General features: G+C 37.0%; 1 protein-coding gene across 3 annotated transcripts in view; it reads left to right on the top strand.

Annotated features, from left to right (window-relative positions):
* The window catches only part of LY75 (lymphocyte antigen 75), a 124797-nt gene that overhangs the window by 60612 nt on the left and 48087 nt on the right, over nucleotides 1-16098 (top strand). For all 3 annotated transcript variants that reach the window (XM_014478675.2, XM_070357429.1, XM_070357426.1), the window contains exons 24-29: nucleotides 3254-3383; nucleotides 4439-4665; nucleotides 10940-11105; nucleotides 12539-12706; nucleotides 13916-14032; nucleotides 15850-16044. In XM_014478675.2, the coding sequence (XP_014334161.2) occupies nucleotides 3254-3383; nucleotides 4439-4665; nucleotides 10940-11105; nucleotides 12539-12706; nucleotides 13916-14032; nucleotides 15850-16044 (1003 nt within the window). The remainder of the gene's footprint in view (nucleotides 1-3253; nucleotides 3384-4438; nucleotides 4666-10939; nucleotides 11106-12538; nucleotides 12707-13915; nucleotides 14033-15849; nucleotides 16045-16098) is intronic.

The following is a 16098-nucleotide window of genomic DNA, read 5'->3' as shown; positions in this document are numbered from 1 at the left end:
ATCTGAGTCTGTAGAGGCAGTATTCTTAGCTTCTTTACTACATTGCCTCTACTAAAGTGCTCTAAGGAGCATTATCTTTAAAGATGCTTGCTAATTTGTTAGTTTAAGTGATATCATATTTTCTGATTTCTAGTAAAAGCATTTGTTAGATTTCTATTTCTCTGATTTCTAATAAAAGCATATAAATTCAGTAATAATTTTAATTTCATCAAATGTGAATTTTTTATTCTTTGAAAATTTATCTGTCAAAGTCTTGTTGTAGTTCTTACTGTTTTTATGACTGTGCAAACATTAACTGTGCAAACCCTGTGTTTCTTGTATTTACTGCAAATATTTTCATAGGATTTTTCTAAATAACAAAAATATTACAGAAATAAGTTTTGTTTTTTTGTTGCATGTTTAACTCTATTTATTTCCTTTTTTCTCCACTCTTTTAAGGTTATAATGTTAGTTAGTTAAGTATATGCCTTTATTTTCTTCATTTTGTTTTATAGCTTGCCTTTTTATTCTGACAACATGTTCCATCAATGGTATATGGTATATATTGTCAATGGGTACTTAATCCTGTTCCTTAATCCTGGCCAATTTTCTGGCATCATTTATTGCATATACTTCCATTTGTTAAAATCAATATAGAATGCCTTCTTTATCATATGTGAAGTGTGTGTGTGTATGTGTGCATCTATGTATGAGACATACTCCTGTATAGCTCTCACACTGCTCTAAATACTACCATGTTCCCATATTTCAAAAAAATATAATAGGATTAGTTATCCTTTATTATTTGCTTTTAAAAATTTTTAGCTGTTATGTCTATTCTTCAAGGCAAACTAGAATTGTTTACTTAATTTCCACTCTAAACAATTAAACAGCAAATATTTGGTGAGAATTTGACAAAATTTTAGGAAGAACTGATATCTCTTTATTAATCTTTCCTCAAGAATATGGTGTAACATGTCTCTCCACTAATTCAAGCCTTCCTTTTAAATTCCTCAGTGATGTTTTCATAGAAATTATCTTTCTTATTGCCATTGAGAATGGCAGCTTTTAAAAATTTTCTTATTGATGTATAGGAAACCTATTGTTTGGGAATTTTTGTACATTTATTTCATAGGTATCCCTCTTACTAAAAACTCTTACTACTCAGAGTTTTTCACTAGATTTTATTGGGTTTTCTAATTAGATAATCATAATTTGCAAATAACAGTTCACACTTCACTACATGTGGTAAGACTTCCAGAACCATGGTAAATACCAGGAGTATTAAATAATATCTTACACTTGATCTGGACTCTAATAGGACTATCTTTGTCCTATAGTCTTTCATTTTTATATTTGATGTGTACTTTTTGTTCAAGATATATCATTCTGTAACTAGTTTATCTTAAATTTTTATTCAAGGATAAGTAGTAGATTTTCTAAAATTTATTTTCAACATCTATTAAAATTGTGTAATATAGTTTTTCCCATTAGGCCCATGGATGTGTGGCCCATTGATAGATATTGTGTTAAAACCATTTTTATCTCCTAAATAAAACCTAATTACTGAATCCTAAATAAAACCTAATTTCAGTAATAAAACCTAATTACTGAAAGTGGATTATTATTTTACTACTCTACTGAATTAGATTTGTTAGAATTTTATTTGGGAATATTTTCATCTCTGTTCATAGAGTTAATTTTTTAATGCCATACTGTTAGATTTTTTTTTCTGATTGTGTCAGCTTCATCAGATGAACTAGGTAGTTTTCTGCCTTTGTGTTTTGAGATTATGACTCAGCCTGGGAAGTTATCTTTCTCTGAAAGTTTGAAGGAACAAAACCACATGGTATTATAATCCTGTTCCAAGATCATTCTTTAATCATAAAGGGATTTGGTACAGTAGTTGAGGGCTAAACTCTAGAGTCAGAGTGTCTGGATTTGAATTCCATTCAGCCATTTAGTATGCTCTAGGAAGTTCACTTCTCTTAAGCCTCAGTTTTTTATTTATAAAGATGCCCTGGAGGAGGGAAAGGCTACCTACTCCAGTATTCTGGCCTGGAGAATTCCATGGACTGTATAGTCCATGGGGTTGCTACTGAGCAACTTTGACTTTCAGGTGGTGCTAGTGGTAAAGAACCCACCTACCAATGCAGGAGATGTAAAAGACATGGGTTCCCATGGACAGAGGAACCTGGTGGGCTACAATCCATGAGGTCGCAAAGAGTCAGACATGACTGAAACAACTTAGTATGTATGCATGCTGCTAAGTCGATTCAGTCGTGTCCGACTCTGCGTGACCCCATAGACGGCAGCCCACCAGGCTCCCCCATCCCTGGGATTCTCCAAGCAAGAACACTGGAGTGGGTTGCCATTTCCTTCTCCAATGCAGGAAAGTGAAAAGTGAAAGTGAAGTCGCTCAGTCATGTTGTGACTCTTAGCGACCTCATGGACTGCAGCCTACCAGGCTCCTCCATCCATGGGATTTTCCAGGCAAGAGTACTGGAGTGGGGTGCCATTGCTTTCTCTGATGTATGCATGCATGTAGTATTTTTAAAAAATATATTATAGCTCCTTGGATAAGCTTCAGTTCAGTTCAGTTTAGTCGCTCAGTGGTGTCCAACTCTTTGCAATCCCATGAACCACAGCACACCAGGCCTCCCTGTCCATTGCCAACTCAGAATAAGCTTACTTTTCTTATTTTTCTAAGAGTAATACGTTTCAAACATTTAGAATAGTGTAGGGATAATATACTTTGAATAAATTTTCATGTCTAATGTTACTTATTTGTGGTCAACAAATGAAATCTAAATAGATACTTTTATTTATGGATGTTTCATAGTGACAAGTATAGGATCAAAGCTTTAAGGTGAGTTCTCTCTTGTGTGGGACACCATTTGTCATTATAAAAAGTTTGTAAGCATCTAATAAGTTAAATTAATTGTCATCACTTTTTGCTTACTTGCAACGTTAAGTATGAGAGCAGAGTGTTAAATATTACTATAATTGCTTTTGTCTTCTAACAGGTTTTCTTATCTGTTTTGAAGATGTATTTATCAGTATTACTACTATTTTGGTTTGTGATTTCTAAAGTTAATTGCCCTTTTCCCATGTTTTGAAAGTTTATCAGGATTTTCTTAGTGATTTCATGGTCAACTCCCTAATGGATTTTTCTATAGGAAGAAAAATCCAATTTGGAATATAAAATTATCTTACTGGGATCCTCAGACTGTTAGTTTAATGATTGCTTATACATATTTGCCTTTTTGTTTAGATTTTTGATGAAGAGGCATCTTACCACTGTGCTGTAATGCTCAACCTCCAAAAATCACCTTTTACTGGGATGTGGAATTTTACTTCCTGTAGTGAACACCATACTCTGTCTCTATGTCAGAAATACTCAGGTATAGATCATTATTTAGATAACTATGGTACTTTATGTTGTTAGAGATGTACAGTATGTTTTCACACAAAAGAATCTTATAAATTAATTAATATTTGTAATCATATAGCTTCTTTAACATTTTAGCATGGCTACATCCATGTGAGTCAAATTAGCTCAAGTATTGAATATGATGTGATTTTCTTTCAAGATCACTGCCATAATTAAATATCAAAATTAAGTATTTAATGGAATTTGTTAATAGGAGTTGTCTAATGACAGTAAATTATGGTTACACTTTGTTCTTTTTACTCTGGGATTTTTCAGATTTTGCTTTCTATCATGAGGAAAAGAGGAGAAAAAGATGTTTGTAACTAAACTCGGTGTAAAAATTCATGGTTAAATTTAGCTCTCAAAAAAATAAAAGGATATGAAGCATTATAAATGGATCACACACTAAGCCTTATCCTATAATCCACATAAAAATAAAATATGTACTTAAAAGTAGGCATCATCTATATTTTCAAAATATTTTTTATTGTTTTCATTGGTCACAGTAAGTTTTTAACTAATTATTTTAAAAAAGAAATCCTTTGTCATATAATGAGAATCTCAAGTAGCTAATTCATGTGCTTCTGAAGAACTTTTTGCTAAATTAATCTTTACTCATTTGTCTTATACTTTTTAGTAACTGCCTTAATTCAGAGAAGTATTGCAAATTAATAATGCAAATATATCCTCTAAGAGGTGGTTTCATACATTTTTTGTGGGTTCTCCCAGATGAAAACTTGTAAAGGGAGACTTAACACCTTCTCTTGTTGAAGCACTTCAAAGAAAGAAAGAATCTGACACCAATCTGAAATGGTAATCTTATTGCACTCTAGTTTTATTTTTCCCCTTCCCAAATCAGATCAACTAAAACAGAATTATTTATAAAACATACCTAGTTATCCTACCCAAAGTCTAAAACAAATAGATAAGTAATACCTAAAGTACATTATTATAGGGAGAAATTTCAAAAGCTATCTCATGACTTACCAAGTGGGTGTTTTTTTTTTTTTTTTCTTTTACACACAGAAATTGAAAGCAGACAGACCTTGTGGAATACTACAGAGACTATGAAGTATCAAAATAACCTGTACAAAATAATCCTGAAGACCCTGACTTGGACCGATGCTCTAAGAGAGTGTCAGAAAGAAAACATGCGCCTGGTGAGCATCACAGACCCTTACCAGCAGGCCTTCCTGACTGTGCAGGCGGTCGTCCGCAACTCTTCTTTGTGGATTGGACTCTCCAGTCATGACGTAAGTTTTCAGTCCGATTGCCAGGATTGGGTGACGGAATGTGACATTTTTTGATTGCACACAGCATCTCTCCTATCAGACTAAAAAAACCCAGAGATCATAAAATCTTACTCCAGTGAATGAATTTCGTCAAGTATGTAATTTTTAGTGGCAATCATTTTCCCACTGATTCGCTGCTTTATTGTTTAGCTTTAGAAAAATGTCCAATGGTATGTAACTGAGCACTTCTTTTTATTTATTCTAATCAAAGATGGAGCTGGAATCTGGAGCTGCCATCTCTCCTCAGCCAATGAAAAGGACAGGGGAAGGGCAGTTACAAAATCACAGGGGGTTGGATGAGTGGAAGCCCATGGACATTATTAAAGGGCTTTTTATCCCTTTCTGAATAAGCAAAGTGAAATTAAGCCACTCTACAAAGGAATTAGAAGAGCAATTCACCCTATCTCCAACTCTGATCTTGGGTACTTCTCATTCATCTCTTAGCCCAACAACAAATTCTAGTCTCCTATTAATTCCTGACACTGAATTACATACATATAGCATGAACAGGAATATTTATGCTCCTAAATCTTTTGGCTAAAATTAATAGGGAATTGTCTTTAAAATAGAGCTCTATTATTTCTGTCAGCATCGTAGTCCTTTTTTGCCCCTTTTCTGAGCCTTCTTTGTAATGATTTGATGCTTTGCCTGCTGAAATGAATTTAAAGTTAATATCTAGGGCTGGTATATAAGGCTGCATATGTTGTCTATTGATAGGGGTGCCATTTTCAAAGATGGTAATGTGAACTTTGCTTCCTGCATCTGTGCGGCGAGTGACCCATAAAGCCCAGTTAGATAAGTGTCACCTAAACCAGTATTCCTAATCCACTCTTAGAGAGAAGTTAATCAGGAGAGTAGGAGAGAAGCATCCATGGCATTGTGAAGCAAACCTGAGGCATGGAGGCTGTAGGATAACCCTCAGTGTACCAAGACGGTTTTAGGGTTGTCTGGAGAAAAAGTAATGAAAGACAATTCAATCCTTGCACAAACCCCAAGTTGAACTGGAGAGTGGATGAAAAACTTAAACTCAGAAGTGAACATAATCTTTGACAAACTTTAAATTTATTACCACCAGCATTTGTCAGAAGCTCAATTAAAAAAACAAAAACAGTACTTAGAAACTGCTTGAAGAATCAGTTCAGTTCAGTCACTCAGTCATGTCCAACTCTTTGCAACCCATGAATTACAGCACGCCAGGCCTCCCTGTCCGTCACCAACTCCCAGAGTCCACCCAAACTCATGTGCATCGAGTCGGTGATGCCATCCAGCCATCTCATCCTCTGTTGTCCCCTTCTCCTCCTGCCCCCAATCCCTCCCAGCATCAGGGTCTTTTCCAATGAGTCAACTCTTCGCATGAGGTGGCCAAAGTATTGGAGTTTCAGCCTCAGCATCAGTCCTTCCAGTGAACACCCAGGACTGATCTCCTTTAGAATGGACTGGTTGGATCTCCTTGCAGTCCAAGGGACTCTCAAGAGTCTTCTCCAACACCACAGTTCAAAAGCATCAATTCTTCGGCGCTCAGCTTTCTTCACAATCCAACTCTCACATCCATACATGACCACTGGAAAAACCATAGCCTTGACTAGACGAATAGTTTCTCCAAAACTCTGGATTTTAAAATATACCCTTAGTTCAAGCCAGATTGTCAGCTTGAACAGCTTCCCTAGACTTCACAGTATCAGTTCCTTCATAGCATTGCTTTTACTTCCTTTCTCTTTCATGTTTGGCATTATGTGAAACGCATCACTGTGTCTCTTGTGAAGCTGGTAATCAGTTATTACATTTCCTAGTTTTAATCACATTAAACCTTTTAAAAGAAAAGCAGTGTTGTCACTGGAGAAAAATCGTAAAGTTAGAATAAATTTAAAAAATAAAATTGAAATCACCTGTAATCCCCAGTATCTAGTGATAAACCGGTTTAAATGTTTAGTATATATCCTTCAGGTTATTTTTCTGTGCACATGTATTTATTTTTAAGACAGTTGGTATCATACAGTTTTGTAACTTTTTCCCCCCACTTGATGATTTTGGTCTTCTTTCTTATTCTGTTTTCAATCTTCACCTCTTTTTCTCTTTTCCCTTTTGCTCTTCAACATATTTTATGTAGCTATTTATTATATATTTTCATAAACTGCCTTAAATCTTTGGCACATGGCAGGATATAAAGAAATGAAAGTTTATACTAAAAACAGTGGGAGGTTTTGAAAGATTCTAAGCATGGTAGTAACAACATCGGATTTTGACTTGACAAAAATTATGCTGTGGAGAAGCTGGGGAAGGAAGTGAGAAGTCCTGAGACAGAAGACCAGTTAGAGTTTCTTGTAGACATCAGTGCAGGAAATGATGATGGTCTGGACTGAGGCGTGTTTACACTGTCTGCAGCACAGCAGTTTCGGGTTATAGGAAGTCCGGAGTGTGACTGTGACAGCAGGTCACTAGTACATTGAAGTGAAAGTCTAGAAGAGGAAGTCAAGAAGGTTTGGGAACAGGGTGAGTCAACCACATGAACACAGAACTCCCTAAGTTAGAGGTAAGACCAGGAGGACAGAGCAAGACATGGGGCGTCTCCTTAGTGAATGTCAGAGATGGGCAGGGGGCCAAGACCTCAGTGAATGTCAGAGAGAAGCAAGGACTCTGGGCGGTTGCAGTGATAAGGGCATAAACCTCAAAGGAAATTACTAAAGTAGATAAAAATACCCATGACCTCATTCTCATGGCTCTGTGGTATCTGAGATTAAGAAAAGCAAATAGCCTTCCCTTGTGGGTGCTGAAAGGAACTTGCTCTGTTAGAAAAGACAGGTTTTAATTAAGATCCATCAAGGTCTAGAATTCAGTGAAGAGATATTTACAGTCTTAGTAAACAGACTTAGTGTTCAAAAAAGAGATGGAGGGAATGGGATGGCTTATCTACAAGGAACAGAAGTTCCAAAGGTCCAAGGACCTGGGTTAGTTGGGAGTGTAGCAAGGGAGAAGGAATCCAGGGTAATACCCAGTACTGGCAACACCACAGGGACAAAGGGCCACATTTGAGGCCACTTGGTTTAGAAATTAACTGGCTACAACTTTACAACTGGAATGCTCAGTTCAGTTCAGTTTAATCGCTCAGTTGTGTCCAACTCTTTGCCATCCCATGGACTACAGCACGCCAGGCCTCCCTGTCCATTGCCAACTCCTGGAGTTTACTCAAACTCATGTCCATTGAGTCATTGATGCCATCCAACCATCTCGTCCTCTGTCATCCCCTTCTCCTCCTGCCTTCAATCTTTTCCACATCAGAGTCTTTTCAAATGAGTCAGTTCTTCACATCAGGTGGCCAAAGTACTGGAGTTTCAGCTTCAGCATCAGTCCTTCCAATGAATGTACAGGACTGATTTCCTCTAGGATGGACTGGTTGGATCTCCTTGCAGTCCAAGAGACTCTCAAGAGTCTCCTCCAACACCACCATTCAAAATCATCAGTTATTCAGCACTCAGCTTTCTTTATAGTCTAACTCTCACATCCATACATGACCACTGGAAGAACCATAGCCTTGACTAGTGGATCTTTATTGGTAAAGTAAGTCTCTGCTTTTTAATGTGCTGTCTAGGTTGGTCATAACTTTTCTTCCAAGGAGTAAGCATCTTTTAATTTCATGGCTGCAATCACCATCTGCAGTGATTTTGGAGCCCAAAAAAATAAAGTCTGTCATTGTTTCCATTGTTTCCCCATCTATTTGCCATGAAGTGATGGGACCAGATGCCAGGGATCTTAGTTTTCTGAATGTTGAGTTTTAAGCCAACTTTTTCACTCTCCTCTTTCACTTTCATCAAGAGGCTCTTTAGTTCTTCTTCACTTTCTGCCATAAGAGTGGTGTCATCTGCATATCTGAGGTTATTGATATTTCTCCCGGCAATCTTGATTCCAGCTTGTGTTTCTTCCAGTCCAGCGTTTCTCATGATGTACTCTGCATATAAGATACAGCCTTGACGTAACTCCTTTTCCTATTTGGAACCAGTCTGTTGTTCCATGTCCAGTTCTAACCGTTGCTTCTTGACTGCATACTATTTCTCAACAGGCAGGTCAGGTGGACTGGTATGCCCATCTCTTTCAGAATTTTTCACAGTTTGTTGTGGTCCACACAGTCAAAGGCTTTGGCATAGTCAATGAAGAAGAAGTAGATGTTTTTCTGAAACTCTCTTGCTTTTTCAATGGTCCAGCAAATGTTGGCAATTTGATCTCTGGTTCCTCTGCCTTTTCTAAATCCAGCTTGAACATCAGGAAGTTCATGGTTCACATATTGCTGAAGCCTAGCTTGGAGAATTTTGAGCATTACTTTACTAGCATGTGAGATGAGTGCAATTGCGCATTAGGTTGAGTATTCTTTGGCATTGCCTTTCTTTGGGATTGGAATGAAAACTGACCTTTTCCAGTCTTGTGGCCACTGCTGAATTTTCCAAATTTGCTGGCATATGGAATGTAGCACTTTCACAGCATCATCTTTTAGGAATGCTGGTGGAGAACAATTCTGGATGAAATAGTTGGTGGTGTTGAGGTTTGACTGCCTTTGCTATTTTTCATTCACTAAGGGGACTGTATGTGGCCTTTGCCCAATGTTCCGCTTAAGCCAGTAATGCTAAATTGCCATGGGCTTCAGGAAAGCATGCCTCAGTGGGTCAGTGTGTAAGGCCTGGTGCCCTGGCAGCACCACAGGAGAGCTCAGGCAGGCCTATACTTCACAACCCATCACCTGCACATCTGTAGCTACCTTGAAAGCGTCTCTCAAGACAGGTGGTCATGCTTTTATCAGGATGCAAAGATAGATGTTCACAGATTTCTAGCACACAATAGAATGTACTGAATAAGGAAGTTTCTCTTCAAAGACAAGTGTGAAAACAGTGGTATGAGATCCACAGGGCCTGAGAGTTTAAAAAGGAGCTAACAGGGGTTGGGGGCAGGAGGAAAAGGGGACGACAGAGGATGAGATGGCTGGATGGCATCACTGACTGGATGGACGTGAGTCTGAGTGAACTCTGGAAGTTGGTGATGGACAGGGAGGCCTGACGTGCTGCGATTCATGGGGTCACAAAGAGTCAGACATGACTGAGCGACTGAACTGAACTGAACTGAACACCCATGTAGCTCTTATTGTGTGCCAGCTAGCCACTGATTTATGTGTCTTACACGTTACCCCATTGATTCTAACCTATGAGATTAAGTGTCACATCCATTTAATAGAAGAGGGGATGGAAATGTGGCAAGGTGAGGCAATGGCACCCCACTCCAGTACTTTTGCCTAGAAAATCCCATGGACAGAGGAGCCTGGTAGGCTGCAGTCCATGGGGTCGCTAGAGTCTGACACGACTGAGCAACTTCACTTTCACTTTTCACTTTCATGCATTGGAGAAGGAAATTGGCAACCCACTCCAGCGTTCTTGCCTGGAGAATCCTGGGTACGGGGGAACCTGGTGGGCTGCCGTCTCTGGGGTCGCACAGAGTCGGACACGACTGAAGCGACTTAGCAGCAGCAGCAGCAATATCACAATCAAAAGCTGACAAATGACTGAACCAAAATTCAAAACTAGTACGCTTAGCTCCAAACCCATGTTCTTTCCACTACTACATATTATCTCTAAGTTAATCAGCACTCACAGTGGTCCTCACTCCATTTTAACTCTCTGATTTCCAACAACCAATGGTTCTAATTATGTGTGAGGCAGCAAAGTATAATGGTTTAGACCATGGACTCCAGGGTCTAATGGCCTGGATTTGAATCCCAGCTCACTATGGTTTTACACTCTGTGTGATGGTACATGACTTCAGTTTCCTCAACTATAAAATGGATATATGATAGTACCTGGGTGCCTTATATGGTTGTTGTAAGAATTATATAATATTTGCAAAGTACTTAAAACCATGCCTGATATGTAGTAAGTGCTTTGTAAATATGTGCTAAATATAAGGTAAAATTAAAAGTCACACTCAGTCGTGTCCAACTCTTTGTGACCCTGTGGACTGTAGCCCATTAGGTTCCTCTGTCTATGGAATTCTCCAGGCAAGAATACTGGAGTGGGTAGCCATTCCCTTCTCCAGGGGATATTCCCTACCCAGGGATCAAACCCAGGAGTCCTGCATTGCAGGAGGATTCTTTACTGTCTAAGCCACCAGGGAAGCCCTTAGATCGACCACAAGGGTCAAAATCAAACCATAGGGACAAGATGAAGGACTGTCACTTAAAATATATTTCTCCACCTTCCAGGATGAACTCAATTTTGGTTGGTCAGATGGGAAACATCTTCAATTTAGTCGCTGGGCTGAAAATAACGAACAACTTGAAGACTGTGTAGTATTAGACACTGATGGATTCTGGAAAACATCTGATTGCGATAATAATCAACCAGGCGCTATTTGCTATTATTCAGGAAGTATGCTAATTTCAAGTATTTTAATTCTTTAATTGTTATCAGTCTTATAAGTAGTGGAATTTGGGGGAAATGGATTTGAAATCTTGTTTTAAAATTATAAAGCAATTATAAACTTGTCCTTTTTACAACAAAATTTATTGTGAAAATTTGTAATCAAGAATCATTAAATGTTAAATATTTTGTCATTAACTTGTTATTTTAGATATATTTTATCTTTATTTCTGTCAACAGATGATAGTAATTGACCTTTGAGTTTAAAGTCCTTGTTAGCCTCATTTTGTGTACCTTTTTGTTTATGTTCTTATGGAAAACTTACATCTATGGGCATTCTTTTGCAATTCTTTTCAATACTTCACATTTGTTTTATGAGTCACTGCTAAGATTTATTTGGTTGCGAGTAACAGTAATGAGCTCACTTCAGAGAAACTTAGATCTTCAGAAACGGGGATGGGGATAGAGCTGCACCTTCGAGGAAAACGGGTCCGTAAGCCAGAGGTCTTCCACCTCTCTGTTCTGTTTCTGTCTGTGGATCTGCACTCTTATCTTTATATACTTCCTGCTTCTCTGCACATGGTGAAACATGGCAGCTCTGCAGCTTTCGATTTTAGCCAGAACTGGAGGTGAATTGACTGAACTGAATCCCACTTTTCATATCTGTAGAGAGAATCTGATAGACTCAGCTGAGTCAGGTATGCAGTCTCTAGCCCAGTTAGAGGAAAGTGGTTTTACAACTTTTAGGGGCCCACACTTGTGGGTTTGTGGTTAGAAAAAAAGACTAATTCACAAAGGGAGTTGCCGTGAGCTGGGAGAAATACTGTACTGAATGGTCTCTACCACATATTGAATCAGTTTGATTGGCTTTGAGTAGAGCATATCCTTATTTGCATCTTTTTTAATGTATAGCCTTTTCATAAAATGAAAAAAAAAAAGCTGAATTTAGATTTTCTAGGTGTCAGATTTTAAATTATTTCTATTTGCTTTGGTTAGAGCAATAACTTATTTAGAACATCACATATTTCATAAATATTTCTTTAAAATTAGAGAAGATGTCATTAACCAGAAAACTGAAGGTGAATTCCCAAAGTTATATTAAGGTACCTATTATTATGTTTGTATTGTTTCTCTGAAGTGGCCCCTTGTATTTGAAGTCTGGCAATGCAGGAACACAGAAACTGCATTTAACCTAATACTTCATTATCCATATTATTCTACTCATTCCACATCAGGGGAAAGAAAATTGTATTAAATAATTTCTTTCCTACAGAAAGCCAGTTAAGAGGTCACATTTTATTCAAGCATAAACAGAACAAGCATCGCCAAGTTATTATTTCTTGGCTTCCTGAATATTTCCTACAAATCAAGTCTAATTACTATGAACATGATTTAATATTTATATATGTAATTAGAATTCTTACCATTAATTCTTTTTCTAGATGAGACTAAGAAAGAGGTCAAACCAGTTGCCAGTTTTCAGTGTCCATCTCCTGTTCTAAGCACTCCATGGATACCATTTCAGAACTCTTGCTACAATTTCTTGATAACAGAAAATAGATACAGAGTGCCAACACAAGATGAGGTTCATTCTAAGTGCCAGACACTGAGTAAGTATGCTATATAGCCATTGTATGTTGCATCACGCTCTTAAAACTAACCAAACTCGCCTGAGTGTATTATAAATATTTCTAATTAGCAGTAGTAACTAGAACTCAAAAATACCCATCTCCTCATTTCTTCATTGTCAATGACAAAGTATTAAAATTTGTGTTTAGTGAGAATGGTAACAGTATAGGAGTTCCTCCATTTTTAACCTGTCCATTCAAGAACTAGTGTGTCTTTCCGTGTATAAACAAAGTGGATTCTACTTACAAGGGAAAAGAAATGACACTGAGACTAGAGAATGGGATGTTAAATCAACTTAGGCTGTGGGCAAAGAGAAAATAGGTCAGTCTGAGTGGTTGAAAGCTTAGATAAGCTGTAAAGAAGCACCTCTGCTTAAAAGAAATACATATTTCATACTTTTAGCTCTCAAGGTTATCCAGATATTTCGTATGAGATCGACTGAGGATTTATGACTTTTTAACAGTGGACCCATCAACTTTGTAGAAAATTCGTATGGAAGATAAACCATTATTCCCCAAAGTGTGCTCTGTGGAACACTACTTTTAAGAGGTGTTCTATTTAAAAAAAAAAAAAAAAAGATTCTTAGTAAAAGAACAAGGATGAGAAATTTCACACATCTTTGTTTCCTGTTAAAACATTATCAAATATACATTAGCATGTACTTTGAGAAATACTGGCATGAATGAAGTAGTTTAACTTTGGTTAACCAATGTTTGTAAAGCTCTTTTCAATGTAACTCTTTTCTGAGGAACCCCTGAGGAACACACTTTGGGAAATATTAAACTTTTAAAACCTTCCTATAAAACAGTGATCTCTAAGAAAAAGGAAGATTTTTTACTTTTAGCCCATTCAAGAGGTTTTATTTGTTACAGTCTTTGACATTGTATCATGAATATATATGGATTTATACCAACTCAAGCCTTGTGAGGAAAAGCAAATCAGTGTTTCAAATTCTCTACTCAACTTCTAGTTTTCCACTATTCTATGAGACCAAATTTAAGATCAAAATGTTTGAAAACTTCTCAACCTATTCACTGTAGTAACAAGATGGTTTTCATTTATATCTCTTACTTATTTTCTACTGTTGTTTGTTTTGAAGTGTATTAAGCTGGGAAGTAAAAATTGCTAAATTATCAAACAAAGTGTTCTAAATAATTATTTAAATTATTGGCTATTTTTTTATTTAACAGATCCAAAATCACATATTCTGAGTATTCGAGATGAAAAAGAGAACAACTTTGTTCTTGAGCAGCTTCTACATTACAATTACATGGCTTCATGGGTCATATTAGGTATAACTTATGAAAGTAAGTTGTAAATCTACTGTTTTTTTTTCTATATTCATAGTTTATTATGAACTACTTGTTTATCACACTGTGAAAGTATAGTTTTCAAAGTATTTATCAACATACAAAATTATAATTATGAACTTAGCATAACTTACACAGATACCAAGACAGGTTTTGTGTCTCTGCCCTGCCACTAAAATACCTTTCCCACCAAGCTTGGAGTTTAATGGTGGAAAATGATTTTCTTTTTCCACTCTCCCTCCTAGCAGTACAAGACTAACTAAAAATGACTGCACTCCCACATAAATGTCTAATACTTACTTTATATTTCTAGGTGTATGACCTGAGTGAGAATAGAAATACACTTCTAATGTTGCATTTTTGGGTTTATATCATTGGCTTGGGGTATACATTAGAAAAAGGAGACACATAGTCTGTCAATGGACTAGAATATTTGAGATTGTAAGTGCTACAAACCCAAGATATAATTGCTATGAAACTTTTTAAAAAACACAGACTCTAGTAATAGAAGTAAGACCAATTTAGAAAGATACTCATTAAGAGGTATCCTAAAAATCATAAAGTTTTGAAATTAGAAAAAAATCACTCTTTGGGCATAAAGCCTCAAAAACATACATTTACCCAAAGAGGGGGCTGAATGAGAGGCACAGGACAGTGATAGCTAGAGGTAGGGTAGACAAAGAAGCTAAATTACTCAAATCTGGCCATTTTAAAAATAGTCTGCTCTTTGCTGTCTAACCTGTCTCTTTCTAAAATTACTGAAGATTTTCTTGCAGATGAGTTAACAAAAATTAAGCTATCAAGCAATGACTAAGGCTTGGGTTGCCAGCTGAAGATAAGTTCATCATGACAGTATTTAGTTGCCCATCTTTTTTCTAATGATGCTTGAATACTCAGATTTGGGGATGGGAAAAAATGGAGAGGAACTAGGTAGAAGCTTCCCAGTGAAGAAAAGTGAAAGTGTTAGTCGTCAGTCCAACTATTTGCGACCCCATGGCCTGTCGTCCTCCAGGCTCCTGTGTCCATGGGACTCTCCACACAAGAATTCTAGCTTTACCTGAAAGTGACTGAGGAAACAGTGATCCTGTGTGGAGCAGCAGAAACTAGACCCAGGATATAGTTAAGAGATTTCAATTGTAGCCTCTGCTGTGCTTTCTTAGTTATATCATCAGAAACAACTGAGGACTTCCCTGGTGGTCCAGGGATTAAGAATCTACCTGCCAATAGAGGAGACATGGGTTTGATCCCTGGTCCAGGAAGATCCCACATGCCGTGGAGCATCTAGGCCCGTGTGCCAGAGCTACTGAGCCCATGCGCCTAGAGCCAGAGAAGCCACTGCAGTGAGCAGCCCATGCATAGCAATTAGAGAGTAGCCCCCATTCACCTCACTGCAACCGAAAAAATCAGTTGACATAAATTGTGCATAGTTTAAGTCCAGTTTTCTACCACTAGTTTTATAACATGTTAATTTTTTAAATAGTTATGTTAATTTTCATCACAATTAAACATATATGTAGAAAAAATGAATATTGGATGAAGTAACAACAAAATGTTAAATTATTTCAGGATGATAGAATTGTAAGTAAATTTTAGTTTTCATATTTATAATTTGTACTTTCTATGTTGAAAATAAGCATTGTTTACTGTTAAAATTGGAAGCTATTAGAGAAAGCTATTAGAGAAACACATAAGTATACAACCTTTAGAATGTTGGGGAAAAAGAAAATTACTTGAGTTTGAGATATTAACCTCGTAACTGTAATTCAAGTCTTAATTTAATCTTTAAGCATAGAAAAAAAATGTTTCTTTTCTAGATAATTCTCTTAGGTGGTCTGATAAGACCACGCTGTCATATACACACTGGAGATCAGGAAGACCAGCTATAAAAAATGGCAAGTTTATTGCTGGCTTGAGTACTGATGGCTTCTGGGATATTCAAACCTTTAATGTTATTGGAGACTTACTATACTTTCACCAGCACAGCATTCTGGCTTGTAAAATTGAAATGGGTAAGTATGCTAAGGCAGAGTTTCTACTCCAGCGAAAGAGAATGCAAAGCCATT

Source organism: Bos mutus, chromosome 2 (genome assembly GCF_027580195.1).
Source record: "Bos mutus isolate GX-2022 chromosome 2, NWIPB_WYAK_1.1, whole genome shotgun sequence".
NCBI classification, from domain to species: Eukaryota; Metazoa; Chordata; class Mammalia; order Artiodactyla; family Bovidae; genus Bos; species Bos mutus.
This window is presented reverse-complemented; position numbering and strand designations above follow the sequence as displayed.